The sequence below is a fragment of the Manduca sexta genome, chromosome 1, assembly GCF_014839805.1.
Source record: "Manduca sexta isolate Smith_Timp_Sample1 chromosome 1, JHU_Msex_v1.0, whole genome shotgun sequence".
Classification (NCBI taxonomy): domain Eukaryota; kingdom Metazoa; phylum Arthropoda; class Insecta; order Lepidoptera; family Sphingidae; genus Manduca; species Manduca sexta.
This window is the reverse complement of record NC_051115.1, coordinates 2538240-2556652: the sequence shown is the minus strand read 5'-3', so window position 1 is coordinate 2556652 and position 18413 is coordinate 2538240. Positions and strand designations below refer to the sequence as shown.

At 38.7% G+C, this 18413-nt stretch overlaps 1 protein-coding gene across 4 annotated transcripts in view; it reads right to left on the bottom strand.

The window, feature by feature from the left end:
* LOC115447708 (monocarboxylate transporter 13) overlaps positions 1–18413 on the bottom strand; it is a 62336-nt gene that overhangs the window by 21683 nt on the left and 22240 nt on the right. For 2 of the 4 annotated variants that reach the window (XM_037436345.1, XM_037436346.1), the window contains exons 2-4: positions 15241–15479; positions 3111–3233; positions 672–815 (exon numbers count right to left, since the gene is read on the bottom strand). In XM_037436345.1, the coding sequence (XP_037292242.1) occupies positions 672–815; positions 3111–3233; positions 15241–15379 (406 nt within the window). In that variant the 5' untranslated portion in view covers positions 15380–15479. Of the gene's footprint in view, positions 1–671; positions 816–2907; positions 2955–3110; positions 3234–11753; positions 11915–15240; positions 15480–18413 lie in introns of those variants that run through there. The other 2 variants (XM_037436347.1, XM_030174905.2) reach the window with 2 other exon arrangements.

The following is an 18413-nucleotide window of genomic DNA, read 5'->3' as shown; positions in this document are numbered from 1 at the left end:
AGGGTCAAACTCCCAGCGTTATAAATTTTTAATTAAAAAGTAATTATCTGAAACTAGGAATTATGCACTAGGCCAGCGTGGACTAAGGCCTAATCCCTCTCAGTAGTAGAAGAGGCCCGTGCTCAGCAGTGGGACAGTATATAATACAAGGCTGATATTATATGTCTCTTTCTATTTCCCGTTTTTATATCCATCCCATGGTTGTCTGGAAGACATTGCCTAGAGCGATAAGATCGCCATTTGTGCATGTGCCTTTTCTCTCTCTAGTCATCTTTGTATATTTTATTTCTGTTTGGTACAATAAAGAGTAATAAATAAATAATATTAATATTAAACAACGGCGATAGCCTAGTTGGGTGTGGAACGGACTGCCAAGACGAGTGTCCGCAGGTTCAAATCCCAAGGGCACACACCTCTGACTTTTCTAAAAAATCATGTGTGTATTCTTTGTGAATTATCGCTTGCTTTAACGGTGGAGGAAAACATCGTGAGGAAACCTGCACATTTGAGAAGTTCTCTACAGGAATTTTGATGTGTGAAGTCTACCAATCCGCACTACAGCGTGGTGGACTAAGGCCTAACTCTCAGTAGTAGAAGAGGCCCGTGCAGTGGTACAGTATATAAAACAGGGCTGATATTATTATTTACTAGTATAACTGAGCCACACTCACCCAAACTACTGTACAGGAAGTAGCACAGCGCCACCATGCCGGACGCGGCCGCGGTGCTCGACTCGAACACATCGTTGAACTCCACCATTAACACTCCGAAGGATTTGATGGTGCCGGGTATCAAGATGTTCACTAGAGTCGCTCCTGGAATGATACGGGAGTATATGCAGTAATCTCGAGAATATGGGAGAACATTAAGGCAGGTTGAAGTTAGTCTTTTGCTGGTGGTAAGTCTTTCATATATGATTTTTTATGTTTGCGCGAATGTTAGACATTTAAATTGAACTATTTTCAGTTCTCCCCCGTGACCATGAAGGCTCCAAAGTCTTCGAAACGTCGGGAGAAAAGTAAAATAGTTTAAGTTAAATCTCTCATATATGAGTCAGCAGCAGTCAAGCAGCTGTGTGTAGTTACTGTTGTATTCCGGTTTGAAGGACATTGTAGAAAATGTAACTACTGGACATAAGACTTAACATCTCATGTCTCAGGATGGCGAGCGCAGTGGAATACCAAACAATACTTTGTGATTCACAGTGTTGGTGTTTCTACTGTTTATGGATCGTATCGCTTACCATCAGGCGAACGGCAAGCTTATCACGTCATTCAAGCAGCAATAAAAAAAGTTACATGACCCGTTCTCTGCATCTGTCGCCAGTAATTATGACTTTGTCCATACTCGCGACACCAACAAACCTTTAAACCCTTCTCACCCACCACAACTCCTGTAAGCCAGGATCATCAGTAGCACGCATAAAGACACCGAGCGGTGAAGCTCGGCGAGTCTTTGAGAACACTAATCAGTCACTCCCAACGAAATTAATCAAATAGTAGGATAGGTTTTTTTTTATTTTTTAAACTGACCATACGTTTGTTAGCCTGGCAAGGGCCGGCTTATACAAACACACCGAACTTTTTGTGAACGCTTTAAGCGCTCGCATCCCAAAGATAGGGAGGAGTTGGAAATATAACGTAAATCCCATTGGTCCGTTAAATATACACAGGTAAAACAAATTTGAGGTCAATGGCGTTGACTACATTTGATCTGGAAACACTACAATATTTAAAAGATGAAAACAATGCTTTAGAATCCTTGGACAGATGTCCAAATATAAAAAAAAACTCTACCTTAATTATTTAAGTGTTATCACCTGCTTACCAAGTTCTGAGCCTCTTGAACGACTATTTTCATTCGGTGGAATGGTTATGAGAATTTTTAAGCATAATCAAAAACAAAATTGCATCAGTAAAAATATTTTTCAATCACAATATTTAAATATGATAAGATTTAGTTTGTCGTAATCAGTAATTTTTAAACAACTTCCATTTATTTCCTATTATACATAAAATTTAAATGTTCTAGAGATGTTTTAAACAGAGACGTAGTTGTACTATAATTAAAAAAATATAATTCTAGTAGTTAATCTAATCTGTTTCAACAATAATATCAAATGTTGTATTCACCTACGATGAAAGTACACAAAGTCCAAAGTAGAAGTGTTGTTAGTTAAATATATTTTATAGTATATGTGAAACAGTTGATGGTGTACCTAAATAAATAAAAGTCCAGTAATTACGCTGGCTATGTTTTAATAAGAAATGAAACTTAACATCCCTACGCACTTTTGTACTGAAGAGAAATTATTAGAACTGCCCAGGAGAAATTCTGAATTTGGCCCTGTAGAGCAAAAGCTGAATACGCACATGGTTTTATTGAATGAGCATAATATTTAACGAGGGTGTTGCCCCCATATTACTTTAAAGCTCATCTAACACATTTCGTTTTAACCAGGTTGTCTTCGTATTAACCGTGTCACACTACAATAAACATAACCAGCTTAACTACGGAAACGCACCATCACCACTAGTCATCGAGAGGTAATATTATTTAAATTTATGTAAGTTAAGTAACACCTACAATTTACATAATAAATGATTTACGTTCGCATTAAACGAGTTTCGTATTACGCGTTATAATTTCATATTAACCGGTTTCATTTCGTATTAACCGTTCCGCACTACAAGAAACAAAGTCCAGATTTACAGGAACGCACCATCACCACTTGCCGTTAGTAAGCAATATTTTTTAAATATATTTAGAGCTAAGAAACTCCTACGATAGTCGTAAGCGGTTTATATTAGAATTAAGCGAGTTACGTATTACGCGTTATAATTTCGTATTAACCGGTTTCATTTCGTATTAACCGTACCGCAGTACAAGGAACAAAGTCCCGTTTACCTACGAGAACGCACCATCCCCACTTACCGTTAGGGGACAATATTTTTTAAATTTATGTAAAGCTAAGGAAACACCTAAAATTTTCATAAAAAATTATTTACGTTCGCTTTAAACGAATTTCGTATTACGCGTTATAATTTTATATTAACCGGTTTCATTACGTATTAACCGTACCGCAGTACAAGGAACAAAGTCCCGTTTACCTACGAGAACGCACCATCCCCACTTGCCGTCCGGGGGCACCATCTGCCAGTCGCGCTCCGGCGCCGGGCCGATGGTGAACCTGCCAGCGCCGACCGTCGCGCCATCATCCTCAGGGAGTTTCACTGGAAAGAGAGAAATTACATTTAAAATATATATTTTTTTAGATAATTCATAAAGCTGGCGTCCACTAGCCGCGCCGAGCCTCATCATACAGAAATTACATTAAAAAAAAACAGAAATTTAATTCTTAAAGCCAGCGTCCACTAGCCGCGCCGAGCCTCGTCGAATAGAAATTACATTAAAAAAACATTGTTAACATCCTGTATATTATAAATGCGAAAATTTGTGAGGATGGATGTATGTTTGTTCCACTTTCACGAAAAAACTAATGAACGGATTTGGATGAAACTTTACAGTTATATTAGTTATACATCAGAATAACACATAGGCTACAATTTATAACGATTTTGTGTAATTTGGTCATAATATAAAGATACATATCAAGTGAGTTGGAAAAAAAAATCCCAGAAAACTCCTTCACGCGGGCGAAGCCGCGAACAAAAATTCATAAAGCCAGCGTCCACTAAACACTCGTAGCCTCATCCAATCAAGTTAATTCTGCTATCCTAACTAACGGCGTCCACCAAGAACCGAGTTGACACACCGCGTACACAAAGAAACGTGATTCGGCACGTCACCACCGCTGTAATCGACGCACGCGCATTAAAAGTACACACAAAACCCCTAAATTTTAATGCTTTACAAATAAACCACGATCTATTACCGAATACCCCAATTCATATGCCATCTAAGCCACCCTGCTAAGTCTGACGCGTAAGCGCGAGGCACCAGGCGATCCCCCCCCCCCCTCCACCGCGTCCTCAGTAATAACCGTCCAAAAAAAACTCCACCGCGTCCTCAGTAATAACCTCCCAAAAAAAACTTACTATCAGCACGTCAATCGAAAACCTCCCTTTTCGACAGCAAACAACACCAATAACAGACTGCCCCCAGTAACTTCGAGAAACATCTAGACGCAACGCAATCACCGATAAAGAGACTCGACTGTCCCCGGTTACTTCGAGAAACTTCGAGAAACATCTAGAAACTGACGCAGTGGTGACCCAATGACCCGTCCTGTGAGCTTCTCTGCACCATGAGGGCGGTCACCATTGAACTATATTTATAGATCGCATCTCGCTGTTGGCCTGTTGCCAACCATGGAACTGGAGTGTACACACGGATGGGAATTTCGCCGAACATGTTGCGAAATGTTTATTTATTTATTTAATAAGGAACAAACTTGCTTCGGCAGTATATATACTAAAATTGGAACGATACAACTACTTTTTAGATTTAAGGATATATATGCTGTTATACATGTCCTTAAATCTAAAAAAACATTACGTGTTGACAAATGGCTGATATGCATGCCGCTTACAGGTATACACAACATTCACAAAGTAAATATAATGTGACTGACTAACATTAATACTTAAGAGGAATAAAACAAAAATTTTATAAAAACTTAAACATAATAGGAACTTATAAATAAATAATAAACATTAAACAAAGGCATTAACAATATAAATATTTTTTATAGAGATAAATATTGGAATCTTCAATGAGGAAAATAAAATCTTAAATCACGCCTTAATCACTTAAGGTGTAAGCAGAGGCGCAATCAATGCAATCGTTTGTGGTATTCCGTCCCATGAAGTGAAAGACAGCGAGCCTATCGCCACATTAGGCACACATTCCAGATCCCCAAATTGTTACTTAGAAAAAAAAATATCACATTGCCCGACCCGAGGTTCGAATCCGAGACATCAAAGCGAGAGTCGCACATCGCACATACAACTACGCCACCGAGGCAGTTCCAATCTCGCCATTCAATTGAAAAATGGATTTTTATGAAATTTGGGATGGAGATAGTTTAAGGTTATAGCTTAAGGTCCATTTTTCATACATTTTGTTTCACCTTTAATCTGGGTAACTAAACAAGTATTGACAAGTAAAGAATTTAAATTCACGTCTAGTTAGTTATTAGTTCTCGCAGTTGAAAGAAAAACGTAAAAATAATTAATATGCATGGATATTTCGGCCTTTAAAATTTCGTCGTATTAAATTTTAAATGTATGAAAAATGGACCTTAAGCTATAACCTTAAGACTCTGGGAAAGTTATGGGTTACTTTTTATCTCGAGAAAATATAACGGTACTTTTACTCCGGAAAACTCCTTTACGCGGGAGAAGCCGCGACCAAAAGCTAGTTTAACAGCAAAACAAAAACTAAGACAAACTTAAAATAAACCTAAAAGGCAGTAGCGAAGCATCAATACAACCAGATTCCTACCGGCTTCACTTTTAGATTTCTTTGCGTATGTCTCAGTTTCTGTTTTCTTTTAAATTGGCCGCAATATGTCAAGTAAGGCATTTTTTTGCCTCAGATTAGATGAAAAATAGCACCTATCGCCACTGCTAAAAGGGAAGCCGGTAGGAAGCCCCGGATCTAGGGGGGGGGGCGGCAAGCCAGGACCCGTGCCCGGTGCAGCAAATTCACACTTGGCAGACGCATACACAACTCATGATTAACGCAACTTTGACTACTGAGACGTTCCGTACATTAAACACATTTATTTCCAGCGGGGCGCGAAATGATGACGATGATGACAAAGGTAAAAATATGGTGGTCGGGGGCGGCATTATCCAGATTATGCCCCGCCTCCAAAAAATTCAAAATCCGGGACTGTCAGTAGGAATCGAGTTATATGTACGCTTCCCCAAAAGCGCGTACACTGCTATTTAACAGCACTGTATTATTTGACAAATTACCTTCCTGTATATTTCACATCGATTCAACATTCTTACAATCTTGGAGGTTATATTTCTATTAATATTATTTTACCGCCGAAATCAATATGGTTTTTTGCGCAGGCGCAGCAAAATGAATCCTCTGGAAATGTGCAAGCGGAGTGGAGTAGAGAGAGTGTCGACTAATGAGATTACTCGACAGTCGACACAATTATGCCGACCTGTTTGGAACCGGATCCCGGAACGCGACAGAATTGCGTGGGCTACTATAGGTTTAACTAGAGTTGCCAACACTTCTTCAAGGAAATATAGTATTTTTCAAAAAAAGCTATCATAATATAGCACACTTCATATATATAGGTTCTGCGTACTATATACAAAGCAAACAAAAACAAACACGTATCACTTTTATCTCCGGAGGGGTATGCAGAGGCGCAACCAGGGCACGCGCTTTTCGCCAGCTGTGTTCCATGATGTGATAGGGGCCGATACTGAGCAGAAAAACCCAAACATCACTTTGCCCAGCCCGGGTTTTGAACCTAGGACCTCACAGCGCTACCATACCATTCTATATACTGTTGAAGAAATATATAGTACACAAAAATACTTTTCAACACCTATAGCTAACCAACAATCTTTCATTTTATAAGTAAGACTGTTAATGTTATAGTACGATTAGCAAATCTAGCCGGAGCCGCAAGCAAAAGCTAGTAATGTACTGGTGGTAGATCTCTCATATGTGAGAGTCCGCCTGGGTAGGTACCACAGCAATGTATATTTCACCGTCAAGCGGCGTGTAGTCTGTTGTGTTCCGGTTTGAACACTGTAGCCAGTGTACCTACTGGACATAAGACTTAACATCTCATATCTCAGGCGAGCGCAGTGGAATACCAAACAATACTTTGTAATTCAAGGTGTTGGTGCTTCTACTGTTTATGGATCGTATCGCTTACCATCAGGCGAACGGAAAGCTCGTTTCGTCATCCAATCCGCAATAAAAAAGAAAAAGAAGAGTATGAAACGCACTGTGTATCTTCTTAGTATTGTATGTAAACAATGTTAAGCGGGAACCAAAAAACCTCCTCCTAGCCGAATTACGACCACGGCGGCCAATCTCAACGGAGATCAGCCACGCAGCAGATATCATAATGCACAAGTGTGTGCAATACACAAGCACTCTCTGTTCCTTCACTCTCATAGTTCAGTGAGACGGCAAGCCGACATTACCGGAGAGAGATCAGGCGCAGGACCAACGGCTTTACGTGCTTTCCGAGGCACGGGGGCATCACACCAATTCCTGACTCCGAGCTGTGACTGAGTAATTTTTAAGATGGAAAAATCCAGTCACAATTATTTTGGCCCGACCCGGGATTCGAACCCAGGACCTCAGTGCGGTCGTACTTGTACCGTGTACAATTACAAGTACGCGACCGAAGCAGTCAGTTAAGCGGGAAATAGGATAGGAACACTTGGAAATGTTTTATTTTCCGGGTTTTTGTGTCTTAAAATATATACATTTAGTTTCCGGGAAGACGGTGGAATCCGTTTCCAAATTTCGTCATAATTGTCTTTAAATATAGCTGTACGATAATTTATTAAATGAATCAAAAACTTTGCTTTTAAATATGGATGTATGATTCTTTATTCTATTATCTGTTACAGGAACGAAAAAAAAAAACAAAAAAAAAATATAAGTATAGAAAAAAAAATAAGAATAAAGTAAAATAATTTTTAACTTGCCAAAAATGAAATTTACTATTAGTTAGCGGACCGCATGATTATGATTTCTTTGCCGGAATAATAAAATTATATTTCGTCAATTTAACATTTATTATAGCAGTAGAATTTAAATTAATCAAAAATAACTCCAGTAAGATCGGTACAGTTTTTAAACATATTACTGAACCGAATCGCCTTAGCTGATGTCATTTGCAGATTATACGTTGTGACGTCACCGATTCATTTAATAAAAAACACACATACACACACTAACAGCCTTTATCACAAATTTTGAGAGTGTGTGAATTCTGCCCGCACTACAGCGAGGTGGACTAAGGCCTAATCCCTCTCAATAGTAGAGGAGGCCCGTGCAGCAGTGGACAAGTATATAATACAGGGCTGATATTATTCTTATAAATCTACCCGACAAGCATTAATAATAACAATTCCTTTGCTTTACAACAAAGCAAAAAAAAACATAAATCTCTAGAACCTGTGACGTAGAACGAACTGAGAGTATGAATCATTTGGCACATCACCAATATTAATACAATGTACTACGTAATCTTATTTCTTGGATTTGCTAGCATTTACTCGCCTTTCCGTCCGTGATGTTACCCATCCTTGTAAAAAAATACAGTCGAATTGAGTATCTCCTTTTTTTGAAGTCGGTTAAAAAGTAGCACTCACGCCTTTATCCTCAATGGGATAGGCAGGGGCATTACTAATGCAGTTAGTGCATATACTTTTGCGCCGATTGTATTCCGGCCCATGATAGGAGGAGCCTATGACCACATCAGGCTCAAATGCCCAACTCAACCCAATCCTACTGGTAGGTCTCTCACATGTTAGAGTCCGCATGGATAGATACTAAGGCAACCAAAACGTCAATGTTATAACCTATTTATTCACTTGAACAAATAATTTCACTTATTTGACTAATATTTTTTATTCGCATCCAGGTTTACACTTAGACTCGAGTTCTTATATCATGAGCGCCACTCCGTACACAACCACACGCTGTCAATATTGACCATACTAAAGTCAGAATGGATTGCAATTCAATGCAATTGCACACAGTGAATGTTCGGAACGCCAAATCTAGTACATAGTACATACATATCGATGTTTGAACTAGATAATTGTGAGCGATTTACCGAAGATTATATCAAATACGTGAGTATAATGAACTTGTATTCTCCAACAAATGATACGAGCATGTCGCTCGTTATAAAAAATTTCACCGGTGACGCACGCCCCACACTTTTTCCTTATAGCTTACAGCAGGGGTTTCCAAACTTTTATTTCTCATTGAACATTTTATTTTTAGGTAAAATAATAATAATATCAGCCCTGTATTATATACTTGCCCACTGCACGGGCTTCCTCTACTACTGAGAGGGATTAGACCATACCGTGACGTGACCGGACAGTCCCCACCGTGACCATGAAGGCTGCAAAGTCTTCGAAACGTCGCGAGAAAAATAAAAAACAAAAAACCGCGATAGAATCCGGAAAATTAGTTTAATTTCAATGTCTAACATTCGCGTAAACATAAGAAATCATTACAAATTATTAAATATTTTAGAAACCTACATACATACATAAACCTACTAACATGGGGCGGCGGAAATAAAGTTACCTACACTCATAAAAAATATAAATTCGGCACTGGTCCCACTGCTGCACGGGCTTCTTCTACTACTAAGAGGTTAGACCTTAGTCCGCCACGCTGTAATGCGGGCAGACTTTACACACCCTCGAAATTCCTATAGAGAACTTCTCAGGTATGCAAGTTCCCTCAATATTATCCTTCACCGTTAAAGCAAGCGATAATTCACAAATACACACGTAATTTTAAAAGTCAGAGGTGTGTTTGGGTTTTGAACCTGCGGACATTCGTCTCGAGCCCGTTCCACAACCAACTAGGCTATCGCCACTGTCGTATATCTATACTATTATCTATACTATTATATAAAGCTGAAGAGTTTGTTTGTTTGTTTGTTTGTTTGTTTGTTTGTTTGTTTGTTTGTTTGTTTGTTTGTTTGTTTGTTTGTTTGTTTGAACGCGCTAATCTCAGGAACTACCAGTCCAAATTGAAAAATTCTTTTTGCGTTGGATAGCCCTTTGTTCGTGGAGTGCTATAGGCTATATATCATCACGCTATACCCAATAGGAGCGGGGCAGTAATGGCTAATCTCAGGAACTACCGGTCCAAACTGAAAAATTCTTTTTGTGTTGGATAGCCCTTTATTCGTGGAGTGCTATAGGCTATATATCATCACGCTATGACCAATAGGAGCGGAGCAGTAATGACTAATCTCAGGAACTACCGGTTCGAACTGAAAAATTCTTTTTGTGTTGGATAGCTCTTTATTAGTGTAGTGCTATAGGCTATATATCATCACGCTATGACCAATAGGAGCGGATCAGTAATGGCTAATCTCAGGAACTACCGGTTCAAACTGAAAAAATATTTTTGTGTTGGATAGTTCTTTGTTCATGGAGTACTATGGGGTATATATCATCACGCTATGACCAATAAGAGCGGAGCAGTAATGGCTAATCTCAGGAACTATCAGATCGATCTGAAAAAAATATTTTTGTGTTGGATAGCACTTTGTTCCTGGAGTGCTATAGGCTATATATCATCACGCTATGACTAATAGGAGCGGAGCAGTAATGGCTAATCTCAGGAACTACCGTGTTTGAACTGAAAAAATCTTTTTGTGTTGGATAGCCCTTTGTTCCTGGAGTGCTATAGGCTATATATCATCACGCTATGACCAATCGGAGCGGAGCAGTAATGAAACATGTTGCAAAAACGGGGAAAAATTATTAGTTTTGAGAGCTTCCGTTGCGTGCGCTGCGTAAACGGTTAAAGTTATGCAACAATGATGTATGACGGGATTATTCCTCTTAAAAAGTTCTAAAAAAATATATTATAATACAAAGTCCCCCGCTGCATCTGTCTGCCTGAACGTGTTAAACTCAAAAACTACTCAACGTATTAAGATGAAATTTGGTATGGAGACAGTTTGAGAGGCTCCTGGGAAACTACTACTTTTATAACGGAAAACTTTAGCCTGAAAAACTGTATAACGCGGGCGGAGCCGCGGGCAAAAGCTAGTCTATATATAAAAATGAATCCACATTTCCCTTGGTCACGCCATCACGCGTGAACGGCTGGAATTTCACTATTTTTTTTTGTTGTTTATTATTGTCAGAAGGTTCTTATGAAAGAAAAAAAAACAAAAAATTACGCGGAAAATTAGAAAATTTAAGAAAACGACAATATTAATTTTATATAACTGTCAATTGTTTGAAATAACTGTCAGCGATTGACAATGCGCGCGTGCATACATAGTTCAGACGGGACAACGTCTGTCGGGTCAACTAGTTAATATAAATTGCTCACCAATATCATCACTATCCATCACCACATAACCTCACATCACCCGAGCCGTTCGCAACATTTAACACAATGAAGTGATTATAGTATCGCGTGTTGGTTTAATGATTTGGACCTTCGATGCATTGTGCATCAGATTTCTCAAAACAATATGGGGGGGATGATCTGTTATGCTCATGCTTGGAGGGAGTAACCAGATCATACTAGTATAGTTAATTACGTAAATGCTGAACAATGATTTATGTTTGCGCCAATGTTAGACATTGATTTTTTATTGCTCTGAATGACGCGACGAGCTTGCCATTCGGCTGATGGTAAGCGATACGAATAAACAGCAGAAACACCAACATCTTGAATTGCAAAGTATTGTTTGGTATTCCATTCTCGCCATCCTGAGACATGAGATGATAATTATTATGTCCAGTAGTTACATTGGCTATAACGTCCTTCAAACCGGAACACAACAGTGACTACACACAGCTTGGCAGCAGAAATAGACATTGCAGTGTACCTACCCAGGTGGACTCTCACATATGAGAGACCTACCACCAGTCTATGATATTATTTCCGAACACAAAGTAATAATAATTATTTGAAACGTAGCAACTAACTGCAATGCATTAGACGCAAGCCACTCACTTAACAACAACTTTTACACTACTATTTAGCATAAAGTTACAAAATAAGGAAACACTCACATCTTTTAATCCTTTTATATCTAGGTTTAGGCATTTCACAAGCACTAAACACTTTAAAACCTAAAAAATATCACGAGAACCGAACACCACGAAAAACTATTACTAAAGAAAGACATTGTGGGTCGAATGACTCCAAATAACCGTCGATGTACCCTCAAATATTTATTACTAGTTGACCCGACAGACGTTGACCCGTCTTAACTATGAATTCAGTCAATCGCTGACAGTTACTTCAAACAATTGACTGTTATATAGAATTAATATTTATTAAGTTTTCTTAAATTGTCTTATTTTCCGCGCAATTTTATGAATTTTTTCTTTCATAACAACTTTCTCCTGACAATAACAAACACAACAACAAAAAAATTGTGAAATCGGTCCAGCCGTTCACGCGCGATGGCGTGACCAAGGGAAATAGGGATTAATTTTTATATATATATAGATTAAAGATTAATATGACTTTTTTTTACGTCGATGTCGTTTTGCGTATGTGATATGACTGCTTTGTTGAGATGTCGCGTTCGTTCCCGAGTCGGGTAGTGTGGGTTGTTTTTGACTTATAGAAGTGTGGCATAAATGAAATTTGTTGCAAAAACGGGGAAAATTTATTAATTTTGAGAGATTCCGTCGCGGACGCTGCGTAAACGGTTAAAGTTGCCCAACAATCATTTATGACGGACATGTTCCTTTTAAAAAGTTTTAAAAACTCACTACATAGTATAAAACAAAGTCGCTTTCTCTGTCCCTATGTATGCTTAAATCTTTAAAACTACGCAACGGATTTTGATGCGGTTTTTTTTAATAGATAGAGTGATTCAAGAGGTATATATTATAAACCAAAATCGCTGCATCTGCCTGCCTGTCTGAATGCGATATACTCAAAAATTACCAACAGATTTTGATCAAATTTGGTATGGAGATAGTTTGAGACCCTGGGAAGCAGTTTATGAGTGTAGGCCACTTTATTTCCGCCGCCCCATGTAGATAGGTTTATGTATGTAGGTTTCTAAAATACTTAATAAATTTCCATTTGTTTGCATTATGGAAAGCACTAAAGTTAAATAAACGAATGATTAATTATATCAAGTAAGCGTCCTCTGAAATCTGCCGGGTCTAAGAGGCTGCCGCCCATAGGCAGCGGCCTATACGGCCTATTTACAAATCCAGGACTGCTAGGAAGGACATAGGCTACTTTCTATCCCGAGTTAGCGTCAGCGTCTGTGTGAAATGCTTTTCCAGGACAAACGTCCCGCTATATATTATCCCGGGATTTTTAGGAAATACTATTGAAATAAACCAAAGACATTAAACTATATACTTAGTTAGTTATAAAACGAACATCAGGGCCAAATTTTTGCTCCAAAAGACCAATTGGTCATAAGTCTTGTTTGAAATGTCATAGCGTTCTCAGATATTAATACGAAAATAATATATTTACAGAAAATATGCAAATTTTTGCATTAAAAACGTCCAAATCATGATATGGAAAAAATATGAAGTATTTTACATTGATGTTTTGCTATTACTGTAGATTGAGTAACCATCACATGAGCGCAAAATAAAGCGGCGATAGCCTAGTTAGTTGTGAAACGGACTGCCGAGACGAATGTCCGTAGGTTCAAATCCCAAGGGCACACACCTCTGACTTTTCTAAAAAAAATATGTGTATTCTTTGTGAATTATCGCTTGCTTTAACGGTGAAGGAAAACATCGTGAGGAAACCTGCACACCTGAGAAGTTCTCTATAGGAATTTTGAGGGTGTGTGAAGTATGCCCGCACTACAGCGTGGACTAAGGACTATTCTCAGTAGTAGAAGAAGCCCGTGCAGTGGGACAGTATATAATACAGGGCTGATATTATATATCGTATAAGCGCAAAATGTTTGTATGACAACCTTCCCAATGTCCGCTCTATATAATCTTAGAACTATTTGATATAAACGTATTATTGTCAACAATTCACACACAATTTAAAGACCTTATCTGTTATCACGTAGTTATCAGAAATGTCTTATTACTACACGATTAGCGAGTAAATCACGAGATTATTTTACTTTTTTTTTTATTGCTTTAAATGATGACACGAGCTTGCCGTTTGCCTGTTGGTAAGCGCTACGAGTAGAATGAGATGTTAAGTCTTATGTCCAGTAGTTACACTGGCTACAATGTTCAAACCGGAACACAACAGTGACTACACACTGCTGCTTGGCAGAAATATACATTGCGGTGGTACCTACCCAGGCGGACTCTCTAATAAGACTTAACATCTCATGTCTCGGACGAGCGCAGTGGAATACCAAACAATACTTTGTAATTCAAGGTGTTGGTGTTTCTACTGTTTATTCGTATCGCTTACCATCAGGCGAACGGCAAGCTGGTCTCGTCATTCAAATTAGCAAGCCGGCATAACTGTACCATCCGGGGACATTTAACACTCTCCGGTCATGTTTTCGGACATCTATTCACATACCACGTCCAGTGAGGCAATTTTACCATATATAATAATAATATCAGCCCTGTATTATATACTTGCCCACTGCTACACGGGCCTCTACTACTGAGAGGGATTAGGCCTTAGTCCACCACGCTGTAGTGCGGATTGGTAGACTTCACACACCCTCGAAATTCCTATAGAGAACTTCTCAGGTATGCAGGTTTCCTCACGATGTTTTTCTGCACCGATACCATACCCTAGATATTATGACCATGATTAAATCCACTAAAAGACCTACAAGGCTAGAGATAGGCAGATAACCCAATGATTACAATATAACCACTTGATAAGGAATGATAAGCGATATTGTATATAGTAACACATCATGAACATAACAAACATCACGCCTTTATCTCCGAAAAGGTAGGCAGTGTTGTAACCAGGGCATTCGCCTTTCGTCTCCTGCCATTTGAAAGAAGGCGACATATGTCAAGCACAAATAGAGCCCAGGTTCGTATCGAGCGTAAAACACCTAAAATAATTGCATGACCAGTGGCCTTGCTACCTTCTTTTACATAACTATCATATTGCAGGAACGTTTTGTTTCAAGTTTAAAGTAATATTACTCACATTCTTACTATACCATAAAAACAATATTGTTTTACTGCTGCGTAGGGATGGAAAATAATGAATGATTGTCTATTCCCTGATTTAAGATAGCTAAACATTTTATGTACGTTCCAAGTCACGCATATACTGAACTGTTTCAATAAATATTAAAGTAAAAATAATATAATTTAATTTTAGTTTTATAAGTGCATTGTGGAAAAAAATATGCTGTGTAATTATACAAAATATCCTTGCTGTTTTGGAGCAAACGATTTGGAAATCGGAGGTTTCTTCGGGTACGTATGTAATGAAACGGGAACGGAACGATTTTACTGTCATTAGACCAACATTCGTTTTAAACACCTCTTGTCAACCGGCACTCTTATTACCAAGTACAGTGGGGTCACTTTTCCGTGTATTATATATAAAATCTGCATATCTCACCTTTCTTCGAAGACTTGACAGCCTGCCCATCCCTCTGTCCAGGTGGGACTATCAACACCCTGTTCCCTTCTAGAAGCTTCTCCTCCGCCTCGTCGCCATCTTTCTCCTCGACAACGGAGCGTATCGGAGCGGCCGCCATATTGTTTCACGTTTCAAAATGGCGGTTCATAGGAATGTATAATTGTATTAAATGATTCTACATATCTATTTATCAGTCTTGTTTTGGCTGGTGTCGTAGTCTGGAACAAACAGATGGAAATAATATTAGTTTATTACTTAAATAAAACTATTATTCGGATTTTATATATATATATATAAAAATGAATCCCTATTTCCCTTGGTCACGCCATCACGCGTGAACGGCTGGACCGATTTCAATATTTCTTTTTTTTGTTGTGTTTGTTATTGTCAGAAGAATCTTATGAAAGAAAAATTTAAGGATGTTGAGCGAAACGTTAGAAAATATAATCTCAGCGATTGACAGAATGCGCGCTGCAAATTCATAGTTAAGACGGGACAACGTCTGTCGGGTCAACTAGTATTACAAATAATCTTCTCCTGATGAATTCTCGTGTTTACGCGAATGTTAGGGCATACTGATACTCTGACTTAAAATATCACTTGAGATGTTGATGCTGTCTATAATTTGACAGCATGTCAGCTGATATCTAAAACGATCTGAAAAATCCGAAACTGAGTTGCATCTATTAATAGGTGTCCCAAAAATAGTGTCAAGCAGAGGTCCAGAAATAGGGCACCCCTTGGGGTATCCGAATCACCCCCATGTACGTTCCGCGATTTTTCATAGTTTTCAAGTTATGAATATTTTTCTGAATTTAATGAATTTTCGATTTGAACACTTAAATTATTTTTTTAAACTAGTAGACTTCTCGATTTTTTTGTTGCAGCAAAATGTTCATTAGTTATACTTTTTCGCTAACGACAATCAGCTTCATTACTTTAATGAAAATTATAAAAATGTTGGTGTAGAGTAAAATTTCAAAGATTTATGTTGAACTATAACAAATTTCCAAAGTCTAGAATGTTTAAATCGCTCTCCTGTAAAGATGTGTTTTTGCACTTATACTAGTATACATAGGACCCGTCGCCTCATCAAATTAACAAGGCTCTAACCTAGCTAACCAGCTTGGTCTCCACACCAAATGCACGCCCATGCGACTAGGTATAAGGAAACGAGAGACCCACCACTAGAACTCTTGCAAGCCAGGATCAGGTTGATATAACTGATTAGAAAATCTTGTTCAATTATTTCCTTTATAAGTTGGTTGCACAAAAGGCAATGCTTGTACGCTTGGTCTCCACACCAAATGCATGGGAGCACATTTGCCGCGACCCTAGGCACAGTTCATTGTGTATACCTCATGGTTACTAAATACACATTGAGGCCTATAAGGGTTCGCCAACATTTCCCCTCTCCCTTCCAACTATCCTGAGAGGGCTCCTTCTCCTTCCTATTCTCTTCCCTCACTCTATCCCCTCCCTTCTTCCACCGAGGCCCTGAGACCGGATAGCCGTGGGTCGCCAGCGTACCGTCCGCTGGCACCCTCGGTGATAAATAAGGCACATCACCGAAAAAACCTAGCTAACCTACCAGCGTTATATCTGTTGTATGTAACTTGAACACCGTACGCAGCAACCTTGGTGTACACGTGACACATTAGTTACGGTGGAAGGTTATTAGTGTGCGTTTTAGTTAGGAGTTGAAACGATTAATAATAATATAATATCAGCCCTGTATTATATACTTGCCCACTGCTGAGCAGGGATTCCTCTACTACTGAGAGGGATTAGGCCTTAGTCCACCACGCTGGCCTAGTGCGGATTGGTAGACTTCACAACCTGAGAACTTCTCAGATGTGCAGGTTTCCTCACGATGTTTTCCCACAAAGAATACACACATGATTTTAGAAAAGTCAGAGGTGTGTGCCCTTGGGATTTGAACCCGCGGACATTCGTCTTGGCAGTCCATTCCACACGCCGCCTATGAAACGATTACTTAGCAATGAATGAAGACAGTATTTCAATTGTAGTCGAAACGCTTAGCAATGATTAAAGACATTAAACAGTAGAGTTAGTTATAGACCAAATATAGACAAATTTTTGCTTCAAAAGTTATTACCAATTGGTTATAAGTTGTCTTATTTAAAATTTGTGACAAGATGTCACAGCGTTCTTTAATATTAATACAAATTTTATATATTTTTAGGGAAAATATGCTAATATTCGTATTAAAAACATGCAAATCACGATATTGGAATGGAAAAAAATTGAAATATTTTACATTGATGTTTTGCTATTTCTCAGTAGATTGAGTAACCATCACATGAGCGCAAATGTTTGTATGACAATTTCGCCAATGTCCGTTGTATATAATCTTAGAACTCTTTGGCTACAAAGCAAAGAAATAGGGATTAGAAAAGGGAGAAGAGTGTCCAGTTAGCAAGCCGTCAAACAGACCGGAGTTTTCTTATGTTTACGTGCATGTTAGACATTAAAATTAAACACCGACGCTCTACATAGTTCGCAGTCGCTGAACACTCTGAAGGAGGCTCCAATCATTATCTGCGATTAGACAAGCCACAAATCCTTGCCAAAGAACACCGATTCCTGCCTAGGATGATTCGCGAGGCCATTGAAATTAAAAAACATCCTAACTTCAATAGGGAAGATTGTTGGAAGCTTGCACAAGCCTGGGATCCAGTTCTACATTTAATTAAGTCGGAACCCAAAAGACCGGACAGACTTCAAGACACTGTGAGCTCATTCGGCGCAGATCGGACCACCAACAGCTAAAATTTAAAAACCTATATAATTGTAAAATGTAGGTAAACATTGTAACTTTGACTTCACGGACGAACAACACCTCAGTCCCCCCCGTGACCACGAAAGCTGCAAGTCTTCGAAACGTCGGGAGAAAAGTAAAATATTAAAACCGTAATAAAATCCGAAAAATGGTTTAATGTTAAAGACCGCAGTTGTGACTACCGGCAAAGGGTAATGATCTCTCGTCAGTCCACACTACCTGGACCCCAGTTCACTTGCCACAGCAGTGGGGACAGTTTCTCGTGCTCGTAAACAATGGTGTCCGCAAACCAAAGTGACAATATCTACCTACATTATACAATTATACAACTTTTAATTTTTTAACTTTA